Here is a 13,793-nt window from a genome sequence, read left to right on the forward strand (position 1 = left end):
ATAGCACTGCATCCAGATAAGGAGGCTAAGGCTGAGCAGGTTACTCCCATAGCAGAGCACAGGAAAGCTGCACTTCCCCTATGCTATATGGTCCTGTTCTCTAGGGGTGTGAATCCCACAGCTGCAGTATTAAACTTTGCAGTGTATCAGGACACCCAGCTTAGTCTCCTAGGGAGCAGTAAAACCCTTCTTTGACATGTGTTTTGGGTCTGGATAATACATTAAGGGAAGCTCTAATACCATAAAAGACTTATTCATGTGAAGACTGCATATCTGCCGTTAGATTAGATAATACTTGTACATGGCTGTATGAGGAAATTATAACTAAATCCAGTTATAGCTACAGCGAATAAACCTGGGATTACCAGATACATTTAAAACATATAATTACTAGAAAACCATAACTTCTGGCCAGGTTGGGAATTTTCAGGTAATAGAGTTGTGGTCAATACTATATACAGGAGTGACACCTCTCTTAAATTAAATCATATCTGAAATGCTCTTCGTTGGTGCGTATTCTATTAAATCAACACAGCCATTGATATTCTTGAAATTTACAGTATGAGAGATGAAAAACCATTGAACAGACTATGAGTAATAGCCGTGTAATTATAGAAGAAAAGAATTTGGAGACCACATGTTCAGTAGGCTTTTCTGAGCGATGCGGGGAGCTGGACGAAGACGGGGGTGGGAGGTAGGGTCACCTAAAGTAGATATCTGTTTTCCACCAAGAGGCCACACACCGTGATTTACTCTACCAGTCTGTTTATGGCAACTGTCTCTTATTACAGTATACCGCCCAAGCTTGAGTGAAAACTCACCAACACTAAGGTAATTACTCACTGCCTTCATGAAATCTCCAGCTTCTCCAAATAGAAACCACATGCCATAATAGACTGAACATATTCGAGATAGTACTTACAGTAATTTTTTTAATAAGCAGAAAATTTGCAAACTTAACTGCGAGTTATTTTGGGGGTTCTGAGACAACCATGACACAGAATGTACTTAAACATGAGATGAATTTTTGCAGCTTGGGAGACAGAGCGGGAGTTGTATAAAACCTGGGGTCTCTACAGCAATAAAAACTGCAAGGAGAGAAGCTTCCCTTACAAGTTAGCTGCTTGAAAGTATGGCACTATAATTTAAAGGATGTCATAAGGTGTAACAGGAGAAATCAAACCCAGCTTCTGTTGCTTTGATACGTGGAAGCGATTAAAGTTGATAACCATACCCCCCATCTACTAAATTCTAGGCAAAGCAGCAGTGAAAAAGAGGTAGATTTTATAATAAAAACTTACTAGACTATCCTCCCTCCTGGGAATATTCACAGTGGCCCAGGTAAATGATTTATATACAGCATTCCCCCCCAAATCAGTGGGGCATTTGGTGTAAACCTCAATGTTACACTGAGGTTCAGTTCGACATTGCTCATCAGTAAGTCTGTTCTGGTGATGAGGAGCTTCAGACCTGGGCCTGAAATTTCTTTTCAGCCTTGGAAGCTACACTCGTGCAAGCTGTGCCTTTACTGACAGTTTAGTTTTGGTTTATGTGGTCAAGGTGATGGGAGCTTTATGTGCAGGACCTCAGCAATGAGGATAAGGGGTGCTCAGACTTGGAGCTTGGATTTGTATTGTTAAACACAGCCGTGAGGTTATTTTGTGGGAGCAAGGCCTTTTTGCCTACGATTAGGATAAAAATAGCAGAAAGGTAGCAGAAAAGATTGGCGCTTGTTACTGCAGCAATAAACAACCAATAGTTCTGTGATAAATAGGTGGATAAAATCTTCCCAAAAGGTAAACAAAAGCACTTAGGAAAAGAAGAAGCAAACATTACAGGAGGCAACTAGGAAAAACACATCTCCTCTTTTCTCCTTTTTCTTTTCTCTTTCTTTTTTCTTTTTATTTTTCTTATTTTTCTTTTTTTCTTTTTCCTTTTTCTTTTTCTTTCTTTTTTCTTTTTTCTTCATTCTCTTTTCCCTCTTTTTTTCTTTTTCTTCTTTCTTTTCTCTTTTTTCTTTTTTTTCTATTCTTCGTTCTTTCCTTTTTTGTTGTTGTTTCTTTTTTCTCTTTCTCCAGTTTCTCTTCTCTTCTTCTCCTCACTTTTCTGTCCTTTCCCTATTTCTTCCCTCTCCTTCCTTGTGAATGAAGGTTTCCAACAGGAACAATAACTGATACCCAACAACAAGAGTTCTTCCTGGATTAGTGCCTTGCACCTTTCCGGCGCGCGAGCCCGACTCCGCGCTCCTCACCCCCGGAGCGGTGCCGGCGGGGCAGGATCAGGCCCGCAGACAATGGCACATTGTCACCGAGCCCGCTGGAGAGGTAAACAGCTCCGACATGACAACAAGCAGCCGAGTTTCTCAAGGGCAGAGATTCAGAGGAGCAGGAAGGTTAGCGCGGCCCCGACGCGAGTGGAAGCGAGAGGACGTGATTACGGTTCATGGGAACCAACGGTGCAGGATGGGATACATTCAATTCAGTTTCCTTTGCAGGCTTAAAATAGAGCCATTGTAAATTATGTCAGACTGTCTCAAATCTTGAAAATGATTGTTAAAAAGGCCCCCGAATACACAATGCGCATTGTTGTGTGGCTTTGATGTGTGAAAGATGAGAGCTTATGATATAACGCAAATTAAATAAAAATAAAGCGGCCACATGCTTTTTCCTGACTGGAAAAAAAAGAGAGGATTTATTACAGAGAGATAACACCACTTGCTGCTGATGTTATTTTGTTTTTAAACAAAGCTAGAGCCTGTACCACCAGAAACAAGGTAGGCCAGAGGTCCTGGCGTATTTCAGAATAAGAAAGAGCACAACCTTGAGCTTGTCTGCTGTTTCCTGCTAGCCCAAAGGATATAGAATTCCCCGAAAGGTAACCTAAGGTGGATGGGAAGCTGCAGCGTTTGGTGGGGCTGTGCCAAAGCACAGTCGGACGAGGAGACCTCTAGTCTGGGTGCTCCCCAATAACTTGCTCACTAAGGTGTGTACCCCATGGACAGGGCTCCATGCTTCACCGTGCAGCAAAGGCAAGGCAGGAAATAAAATGTGGGGAGTAGCGACTCTAGCTACGGATGGGGTATTTCAGGAATGGGCAAAAATTCATTTCACACAGTTCATCGTCACAGTGGGGTGTCCCGCTCTGTCCCGATTACAGGACAATTTTCAGCTTCCTGCTAATGAATGTTTTTTTGTAGGAATCCTGCTAAATGCTTCAGTCTAAATCAGGCCCATCAGGTTGAGGTAGATCTGCCCTCTGTGGCTTCAAGCTTTCTCCAGCTGCTGCTTTTGTGACACTGAAGTTATTGGAAAGGAAATCCACTAAGATGTGCTGAGCATCAGGCATGCAAATAAATAGCACTGCATTTTTCAAGGAAATTGCTGTTGAAATATAGTATATTTTTCACTATATACATAAATATACATTTCACATGCAAGAGAGAAATAAGCAATATTAAGACTAATAATGTTATTAAGATGAGGAATTTAGAGCCATGGCTTCCAAGGCACCTGTTGCTATATCACAGTGACCATATGCATTACACTAACAAATACTTGGGACAGGTGAGAGTATTTGACTGAGGTTATTTTAGAAACATAGCTTAGACTTCCATGAGATTAATTTCTTAATTGTAAATGGAAAAAAAATGTTGTTTGTTAATAATAGCATGTGCTTGTAAATATCCAGTTGCTTCCTCCCTCACCTCTTCTCTATCCTTGGCATCTTCTAGTCTGAAGGCTCTGAGGCAGCTGCTCTGTCTGTGTCTGCAAATATTAATTGTCCTGAATAACTTCACACATGTGAATAGTGGTATAAATGAACGTCTCCAGCGAGAGAGCCCTTGGAAGGCAGAGATGCTTCACACGGTGTTGCAGCGCTGGGGCCACGCGTCCTCCCTGGGCTCTGGGTGCTGATGCAATACGAAATAACATTTCCAAGGGGGAAAGCCTGTGCGATAAAAAGAGGAAGCAAGGAAACAAACTTTACATTATAGCAATTTCAGACCTTATCTGTTTTGTTGGAGATGTGTTTGTTTTGTTTTGCTTTGCGTTTTGGTCTGCATTTTTTTGTGTGTGTGCTGTCTTTAGACATTTGTCTGCTTGGATGCCTTGCTTTGGAATAGTACTGTAGCTTTCATACATTTGTGCAACCAGACTTCTCCTTATGACTTCCGAATTGACATTTGGAGGGTAAAAAAAATTGTTTTATTTGCAAATTTTTGAGGGTGGGGGAAATTACCACAAAGCCTGAGATTTGTTGTTGTTGTTGTTTACATACAGGTGAGGTCTGCCATAAATCCTATACTCAGTTTTCAAACCTTTGTCGTCATAAGCGCATGCATGCTGATTGCAGAACCCAAATCAAGTGCAAAGACTGTGGACAAATGTTCAGCACTACGTCTTCCTTAAATAAACACAGGAGATTTTGTGAGGGCAAGAACCATTTTGCAGCAGGAGGATTTTTTGGCCAAGGCATTTCACTTCCTGGAACCCCAGCTATGGATAAAACGTCCATGGTTAATATGAATCATGCAAATCCGGGCCTTGCTGACTATTTTGGAGCCAATAGGCATCCTGCTGGTCTTACCTTTCCAACAGCTCCTGGATTTTCTTTTAGCTTCCCTGGTCTGTTTCCTTCAGGCTTGTACCACAGGCCACCTTTGATACCTGCTAGTTCTCCTGTTAAAGGACTACCAAGCGCAGATCAGACAAACAAAAGTCAAAGTCCCCTCATGACCAATCCTCAGATACTGCCAGCTACACAGGATATTTTGAAGGCACTAAATAAGCAACCATCTGTAGGTGAAAATAAGCCAGTGGAGCTTCAACCAGAGAGGTCCTCTGAAGAGAGGCCGCATGAAAAACTCAGTGACCAGTCAGAGAGTAGTGACCTTGACGATGTCAGTACCCCCAGTGGCAGTGACCTGGAAACCACCTCTGGCTCTGATCTGGAAAGTGACATTGAAAGTGAGAAAGAGAAATTTAAAGAAAATGGTAAAATGTTCAAAGACAAAGTAAGCTCTCTGCAGAATTTGGCTTCAATAAATAATAAGAAAGAACACAGCAATCATTCCATTTTCTCACCATCTTTAGAGGAGCAGACTGCGGTGTCAGGAGCTGTGAATGATTCTATAAAGGCTATTGCTTCTATTGCTGAAAAATACTTTGGTTCAACAGGACTTGTGGGGCTGCAAGACAAAAAAGTCGGAGCCTTACCTTACCCTTCCATGTTTCCCCTCCCATTTTTTCCAGCATTCTCTCAATCAATGTATCCATTTCCTGATAGAGACTTGAGACCGTTACCCTTGAAAATGGAGCCCCAATCACCCAGTGAAATTAAGAAGATCCCAAAGGGAAGCTCTGAGTCTCCCTTTGACCTCACCACTAAGCGTAAGGAGGAGAAGCCAGTTACTCCTATACCCTCAAAGCCATCAGCTCCATCTGTGACAAGCCAGGACCAGCCTCTAGATCTCAGCATGGGCAGTCGAAGTCGAGCCAGTGGCACAAAACTCACCGAGCCTCGGAAAAACCACGTCTTTGGTGACAAGAAAGGAGACCCCGAACAAAGGAAAGCTTCCGAGTCTTCTTTGCAGCATGCCAGACCAACCCCGTTCTTTATGGATCCCATTTACAGGTAAAACGTTATGCTGGGTCTCAGCATCCTTTAGTATCTCTAGTTAGACCTGTCCAAGCTGCCTGCACACAGATGCAGGACAACCCTGTCCCCCTGTAGGCATCAGTGCAGGGAGACTTGGCCACCTGGGCATGTGATGATGCAGGCCCCGTGTTAACCTGGGCCTCCCACCTCAAATCTCTACTGTTCAGCTCAAACCCCAGGGTTTCCATTTCTGTAGTTAGCAAGTGTTTGCTACTGCCTTGTTTGAAGAGAGTCATTAGTTCAACGTGCACAGCTTATTGTTCAGAAGTCAAATATGTTCTCTTACCATAAATGAATTGGCGTCAGTGTTGTATCTTTATGTATTTTGTATATTGTATCTCTGAAAGCACTGGTTTGCCACAAATTGCTTTTCTTCCATAATGTTTCACTGGCTTTACCTGCCCTTTCCCCTTCCCTTCCCTGAAAATCAGGTTCGAAAGGTTTTCTGGGCCAGTTGTGCACCACCTTTCTGTTTTCTCCTGTGTTGAAAGGGAGTATATAATAGATAAGGCAAAGAGGCAGATTGATCCTAAGGTTGGTAAGGAGTATGGGAGTTCAGAGTAAATTCTGCCTTTTTTTGCACTGATTTGAGCAACGTGTTGATTTTTTTAGACATTTCATTAATTCAAGTAAGGGCACAATGTCCTTGGGTGTGCAAAAACGAACCAAGGCGTTAGTTAATCTGAGCAATCTTATTAAATAAGTGGGAGCTTTGGTTTTGACTTTGATGGACACACAAGTAGGCCCTGTCAGTGAGCTGGACTTTTAGAAACCGGCTGCAAAAACCTGCTCTGTGGGTGCCTTGCAGCAGGGCTGACATTGGTTTCAGTGGGATTTCACCTATGTCCTGTGTACGTCAGCCACTGTTTGCCCTTTGCCATTCTGCTGCATATCTGTAATCAGCAGTAGCCCTGCATCTAAATTAGTTCTCAGGAACAGAGAAGTAGAGAAATACTCCCCATAAAATGCTTGTCCGTAATCTAAATGACCCATTTTACAGACTACTGTTTGAAAAAAACAAAAGTTACTGACACGTAAATGTTCTTAACTTCTTACTCTATCTAAAAAAGAAGCGCTCTTGGCAAAACTTTTGCAGAATGTTCTCTTACCTAAGACAAGAGATACTGCAAAGAAACAGGGTATGAGGTGCAAAGAAACAGGGTATGAGGCTGCTTATTGCAATGATTTTATTCATACCAGATTGGTATCCGTATTAGACCATAGGATTTCTTTGCATCATATTTATTTTAAGTGACTGAAACAGTGGAAACAACTCCTGTTTTATGCTCATGCCTTAATGAAATCGGTGCAAATTCTGCCAGTTTAGTACGAGGCCAGTTGTTGCTGAGCCCTTCTTTGTGAGGAGTTGCATATATAAGGACAGGATCTGTCCCTTGAACTGTGTATAAGTAGTAGAGAAACCAAAAAGACTTCAAATTTCCTTATTGCTTCTGGACACCAGCACTGTGTTTCACTACCTAAATGCACACGTTGGGTGATTGCAGTCTTCACTGCGGATGGAGCATTCCTTGGCTGCATTCCTTCGAGCCCGTGTTTCTCCTGCTGCTCTGTGCCACACAGGCTTTGGGTGCACAAGGAACAGGGTCCAGGATCGGGGCTCCAATGTCTCCCCGGGCCAGTCAGAAGAGACCTATTGCTCAGAGCTCCTCAGGCCTTGAATTCCACTCCTGTGAGTGGCAAATGCACTCAGGCCAGATTTCTTCATATAAGTGCTTGGTGGTTAGTCACTGTTTTCTAATGTCATTTTTACTGGTTTTCTGAAATTGAATAATTTCCTATGTAAATGGTAAAATCTCCCTTTCACAACACCCGCTAGTAGTAGTGAGTTGTACGGGAGTATCGAGAGTTGACTGTACTTCCTTAACCGTTGCCATTATCTCTGAAAAACAAATTGCTTGATGTGTAATTGACTATTTTAAACATGAATAGCTGTATAATTATTAATATCTGAGACTGATTCATCACAAGCAAATCTAATTTTAACATTTACAGAGTAGAGAAAAGAAAGTTAACTGACCCGCTCGAAGCTTTAAAAGAAAAATACTTGAGACCTTCCCCAGGATTCTTGTTTCATCCACAAGTAAGTATTTTGGGCATTTTGATGTTGTAAACAAGCCTATTGATGCTTCAAAGCAGGTGCAGAGAAATGAATGCAGTCTTAGTCATTTTTGGATTTCCTAAGACACACAATTTTGACTTCATCATTGTAGTGGAAAAACATCAGCATTGTTCTGAGCTTCTTGATGTTTTGCAGATGAAACAACATGTTTTGATTACAGAGGAAGCCAGGTTCAAGCTACATGCATGTTTTAGAGCCATATTCCTACAAAACTATCATAACTACCAACTTTGGGAGCTGCCCAGTTGTTCGGCAGGCTCCCAGCCCATGGGCAGTTGCAGTGGAGTCAATGCTAATTAAAAGAGAGTGATGTAGATCCTGCAAAACTGAGCATCCCTGTCATCTGTTTGCCTGCTTTATATGATCAGTCCCTTTCATCGGCATTTAGGAACTCCAGAAAAGTAGGAAAACCCTCTACATAGGTGAGCTTCTCAGCTCATGTAACACCCTCTGCCTCCTTAGGTAAGGGTCATGGGGCTAGAGTGTGTCCAAGGGCTTTGTAGAATCCCTTCTACATGCCTAAAAAGCATCAGTTTTTGCTATAGAAGAGGGCTACTGTCCAGTGTATAGGCCTAGCGCTTGCTGTCCTGCCTCTTGCTTGCTATATAACAGCAATTTCAGAGGTGTCCTTGAAGGATCAGTCGCAGAAACAGTATGGGCAGGAAGATTCCACATTGCTCTTCTTGGGCAGCACCCTACCCAAGGGGTACGCCTTTTGTCCTCCTTGTCCTTGCTCAAGGAGTCTTTATGTTAGTATCTGTGTGGATTAAATCTTGTGCTTAATCTAAAATCCTCTGTGGTGCTGACTGTGGTTTCGTCCTGATAGAAATACCCCGTATGGGTCCTGTGTTTTAAGTGCAGAAACAGCCTCTGGTTCAGCTTCCTCTGAATTTGTGGGCCCACGCTGCCATGGGGTGCTCTTTGTCAGTGCAGGGATCCACGGCTATTCCCTGCCTTGCATGGACTATACTCTGAAATACGGCGGAGGGCAGGTTTGGGAGAAGAGCCGGGAAGGACCGGTACCGGCCCACGCAGTTGCAGACTCAGCTGCGATGTCCTCACATGGGTGGAGAACGCAGAGAGAAACATCCCTTTCCAGGTCCGATGCCTGTAGGAAGTGAAGAGTGAACGAAACATGGAAATCACCTTGAATTACTAGAGTGCGTCTCAGCAGGCCGCTTACAAAGTCCCGTGTCATGGAGGATAGGTAGCAAGTCCGTAACGCGGAGCCAGCGGAGCCAAGGCCTCGCAGCTCACCGGGACGGGCCGCCCGTGCCACGCTGCCATGTGAACCGGCCTCCCCTAACGCACCGGCCTCGCGGGGCCTGGTTGTGCGGGACGGCCTCGCGGCAGTTCCCTGTCATGCCCAGGGAGCGAGCGTGCGCGTTATGCCCGTTTATTCACGTTTTTCATTGCACAATAGACAAAAAAAAAGCCCCGTGGTCAGGACTGGCTTTCATTTTACCCCCGGTCACGCTGCTAGGGCCCATGGATTTAACTTGCACTGGGATGGGCTGGTAGGAAAGTGGCGAGTGCAGCACACGCTCTTAACACGTCGTAAAAGGAAACTAAACCACGATCACACATCCTGCAAAAAAGTCCATGTCCAAGTGGGCCTGCTCGCTTGCCGGCTTTCCTAGGAAGGGCTCTGCTGTTTGCAGGGCCGGGTCTGGCTCCGTGTTTATGGAGGAATGGGGAACGGCTTGCAGGGAAGCTGCTTTTGGTTTACAGCGCTGTTCGCCCCTGTAAAAGCGCAGGTGTGGATTACACCATAAGTTTCCATTTTCTACTGGCAGGATTTATCTATGTAAAACATTAAATATTTCTCATGTTTGTCTCCTAGAAATTTATACTTCTATAGGTGCGTTTGTTTGTGAAACTTATAATTTGATTAAGCAGGAATTTAACTGAAAAAAATTAACTGAATGATAGGATTGTTAACAGATCTTTAAAATAGCTTTTTGGACTAGCTATTAAAGACATAAAGCCTGTGGTCCTTACTCCATGCCTGCTTGGGCAAAAGTCCTTTCAGTGCCTGTAGCCCAGCAGCTGTGAAAGATTAAGGCAGCTAGCTAGCTATATTTTGCAATAATTTACCAGTACAAGGACTTAATTCTTAAGGAGGGAATGCCCCAGCACAGCAAAGTATTCAGAATAAAACCTTGAATTATTAAAAAAAAAAAAAAAGTATTTAGTAGATTGATTGCAATAAGGGTTCCAATGCGGGAATAATGTGTTGTTTTTGTTTCAATTTTGCTCCCAGTTCCAATTGCCTGATCAAAGAATTTGGGTAAGTTCATTGCTTATATTTTTGATTTGATCATTGTGAAATAAATTGCATAAGGAAAATATGAAATGAAAGGTAACTCCCCACGCAGTTAGGGAGCATGCCACACTTTCCTACAGAATGTTGCAGCTGTAGTGGATAATATTCTGTTATGTCCAATTGGCTTCAGTTTTACCTACCTAACCCTGCAGGTTTTAATTGTTGAAGGCAATGGGAGCTTTACCTCAGTAAGGGTTTTAAAAATACAATTTTTGTTTATGTTTAACTGAAACTGTTCCAAGCTGTTTGCTTCAGAGGTTGGAGAGAAAATTTTCAGACTGAAATCCTATTAGATTGAAATAGTTATAAATATTTAATCTGCATTGTAGACATTAAAATACAGAGACTCAGTGGACTTCATGTTTCTATCTCATATTGACTTCAGTGGGAGTTGCTCACTTTAATAGCTTTGAAGTTTTGAGCTTAATTGCTCGCTGCTGTACTTAAAGCACAAATAAAACATCCATTTATTTGCAGTGTTTGGGTCAAATTTGTCCTGTGTGTATACTTACATAGCCTCTCCTCCTGTGAACAGAAATTGTGCTTTTAGCATCCATGGGATAAATTTGAGCCTACTCTTCTATTTTTATAAAACGTTATTTTTAATATGCCTAAATTGTTCATAAAAACATGAGCCTCAGCAACTGCTTTTGCAGATGCAACTCAAGTAACACTGTGTTTTGCTCGTACTCTCCTGGCTCTTCAGCTGCTGTGCTGAGCCCATAAATACTTGTCCCAGATTTTTCCCGACTCTCACAGCTTCGGGGAGAAGCTGGAGCCAGGCTGCTGCCGCCCGAGTCCTGACTCACGCTTGCTCCGTCACTCGCAGCGAGACACGGACAGATTTCACAACGCGAGGGCAGAATTTCTGAACGGGAGATGATCTGAGGTCTGAGGGCATCCTTGCACTGGGGAGAACGTCTGGCTCTATAGGGCTGGGGTTTGCCACGTGCAGAATCCATTCCCGGGATGCAGGTCAGGCACCCAGCAGCATGAGTGGGGACCCTGTCCCCTCTCATGGGGCAAATGGCACCAAGAAACCAAAAAACAAAGGAAAAGCTGGCAGCTCTCCATCCCCCTTCAGTCTGAGCAAGCCTCCTTGGGCAATAAACAGAGAGGAACTAGGAGCAAATGTCCAACTTGGAGAGCTCATGAGTGGTTCCCGAGCATTTTCTTTGCAATATAGTGTGTTCAACACAGCACTATCCAGGAGCCGTGGAAGGCTTTGGGATTTGGCCTGCATGCCCTGGATCCACTCCCCTTTCAGAAAAGCGGCTCTGTTTGGGGATGATTGGGAAGTTGCAAAACGCAGGGCAGCCTGTTTCTTCTGTGTGCTTGCAATGATATTGGCTTGGTCCTCAAGTTTCCATCTTCCTGCCCTTTTTTTTTTTTTTTTTTTTGCTCTTGTCTGTGTATACATCTCCTGGCCATGCTAGTGCTTGAGCAGCTATAAGTAAAAATAAGTGTTTAAAGCATAAATGGTCTAGAGGAAGAGGCTGCTTCCTGGATGAATCTTCATCTTGAAAGATTTGAATATGTCACACGAGCCTTTCCATCTCAATTCACAGTTAAGTGTGCCATCGATTTCAAGATTATTTCAGATTGTTTTTCATTCTTTGGCAGCAACTGCATAGCTCAGATCAATGAGAACCACCCTCTCTTGAATGGATCGCGATTTATTTAGTCTGCCCACTCTATCATCCCCTTCTGGTGCCATCAAAAGAAAGCTACTGTAAAGAGGTTCTGGAATTAGATGCAGACTTCTTTTGCAACAACTTTATGAAGACTCATTATAAATAATTAAAATAATTTTAGAAATGAATGAAAACAAATTTAGTGAGTGTGTTAACAAAGCAAACATTAGCGAAATATTTATTTTACTTATTTTAAGGCACGATTCCCACCATTCCTCTGTCAGATCAGCTTAAATCCCCACCATTAATTAAGCTACCATTTAATAGGAACAGAGTTGTTCTGGATCTACACGAGAGGTCAGCTTGAGTTTCTCACTACTGTTTCATAAAGCTCAGCCCCATGTGGCAGGTCCTTCAGGCAGGAGTAAAGCTCAGCCAAGTTCCATGGTTAGATGTTCAGATGCACAGAGTTAAAACATGACAAATTCGCAAGTCGTAATTTTTAGAGGAAGCATTTTAACTTGAATTGGGGAGGAAGAAATCCTGAACTTTAGTAGTTGGGTTTTTGAGACTCCTCTAAATAACACTAGTAAAAATAGAAAACAAACATACGAACAGTTTTTTCCCATGAGTTATAGCCATAAAGTCAGTTGTTTTTACGATAATAGCATTGAAGGAGTCCAGTTTGTAAAACATTAGGTCATATAATTCATGACATTGTCTGCTAGATTATTTCATATCATCAGGTTATTCTTAAAAAACAGCAACAACAAACCTTGCTTTATTTATGTCACTTTTTCTTGGGTTGGTTAATAAATTTTAAGACAAATATCCAAGGCCCCTGCTGATGATATCTTGCCTGTTGAAATGTTTATAAATACTTGTTTTAGCCGATTATGGTAATGTCTGCGTTTCTGAGCCCGAGCTGGGGAATTGTGACTACACATGAGTTTGCGTCAGTCGAAGGTTAATGGCCTCCGAGGGAGCAGGAGGAGGTGGGGGTAAAGCTGCTTCCTTTTCCAGACATCTGGATGTAGATAGAATCAACAACGCTTATATATGTAAATCAAAAGTTACTGTTCTATATAAAATGCTGTCGTTCACTGATCTCAGATTAGGAGCAGATATTACTTGTCCACAAGGCAATAACTTTATGTGAAATGCACAGCGCAGTCTCCTCGCTCTCCTACCTCCCTGGCGACCTTTCTCCGTGGACGTAGCAGCTCTGCTCATGCCATCCTCTGGGTCAGACTGCTTCCCCCGTCCCCTCTGGGGAACACCTTGGCCTCGGCTGGGGTTTAGCCCCTCCTGAAAGCTGTGGACGGGGCCGGATTTTCAGGCTGTTAACCTGGCTCCAGGCCTCCGCTTCAGCTCCTGGAAGAAGTCTTTGGTAGAAGTCTTTGGAGGCCTTGCATGCAGAGCCCAAGACAAGATGCTTTTGATGCGTGACTGTTGATACTTGAAGGCATGGTTTGCCTTGGTGGTGTGCACCTAGCACATCTCAGAGAAGAAACACCAGGCTGAAACAAGGTAACCAGGTCAGGGCTGCCAAAACTCATTTCCCGTATGATAACGCATGGCCAAAGGGAGCCAGGTGAAGGCAATGTTACTAGTCTCGTTTTTGGCAGTGGAGGACTTCAGCATGGAAAGAGATTTTGGATTGCAGGCTGGAAGAAGCAATTCATTCCTATGAACACCCACTTTACTTCCCAGTAGAAATGCTACGTGGGACACCATGACCCAGTTCAGAGGTAGCATCTCCACAGCAGCATCTCCACAGTTAAGGCCAACCTCTCCTATGGAGGCAAAGAGGTCAGCAGGGCTCTGTGGAGGCAAAGGGGACAGCACAGCAGAGCTCAGAAGCTCCTGATTCTTTACAAGTCAGTGGTAAGAGTGTTTGGAAGGAGTAAGCATGACTTTGGTTGTGTGCTTCAACTGAAGTGGGGCTTCTTACCAAGAACTCCGAAGGGAACCGTGTTTTCGTTGTGTAAGAGGGAAAGTCACATCTCAGGCTATAAATCAGCTAAAAAAAAAG

The 13,793-nt window shown here is 43.3% G+C and overlaps 1 protein-coding gene across 4 annotated transcripts in view; it reads left to right on the forward strand.

Annotated features, from left to right (window-relative positions):
• MECOM (MDS1 and EVI1 complex locus) overlaps positions 1–13,793 on the forward strand; it is a 46,803-nt gene that overhangs the window by 17,745 nt on the left and 15,265 nt on the right. For 2 of the 4 annotated variants that reach the window (XM_088523929.1, XM_010218627.2), the window contains 2 exons: positions 4,281–5,634; positions 7,672–7,759. In XM_088523929.1, the coding sequence (XP_088380055.1) occupies positions 4,281–5,634; positions 7,672–7,759 (1,442 nt within the window). The remainder of the gene's footprint in view (positions 1–4,280; positions 5,635–7,671; positions 7,760–13,793) is intronic. The other 2 variants (XM_088523930.1, XM_088523931.1) reach the window with 1 other exon arrangement.

The sequence above is a fragment of the Tinamus guttatus genome, unplaced genomic scaffold (genome assembly GCF_059628265.1).
Source record: "Tinamus guttatus ecotype Peru unplaced genomic scaffold, ASM5962826v1 Tinamus_guttatus_pri_ptg000198l, whole genome shotgun sequence".
NCBI lineage: Eukaryota > Metazoa > Chordata > Aves > Tinamiformes > Tinamidae > Tinamus > Tinamus guttatus.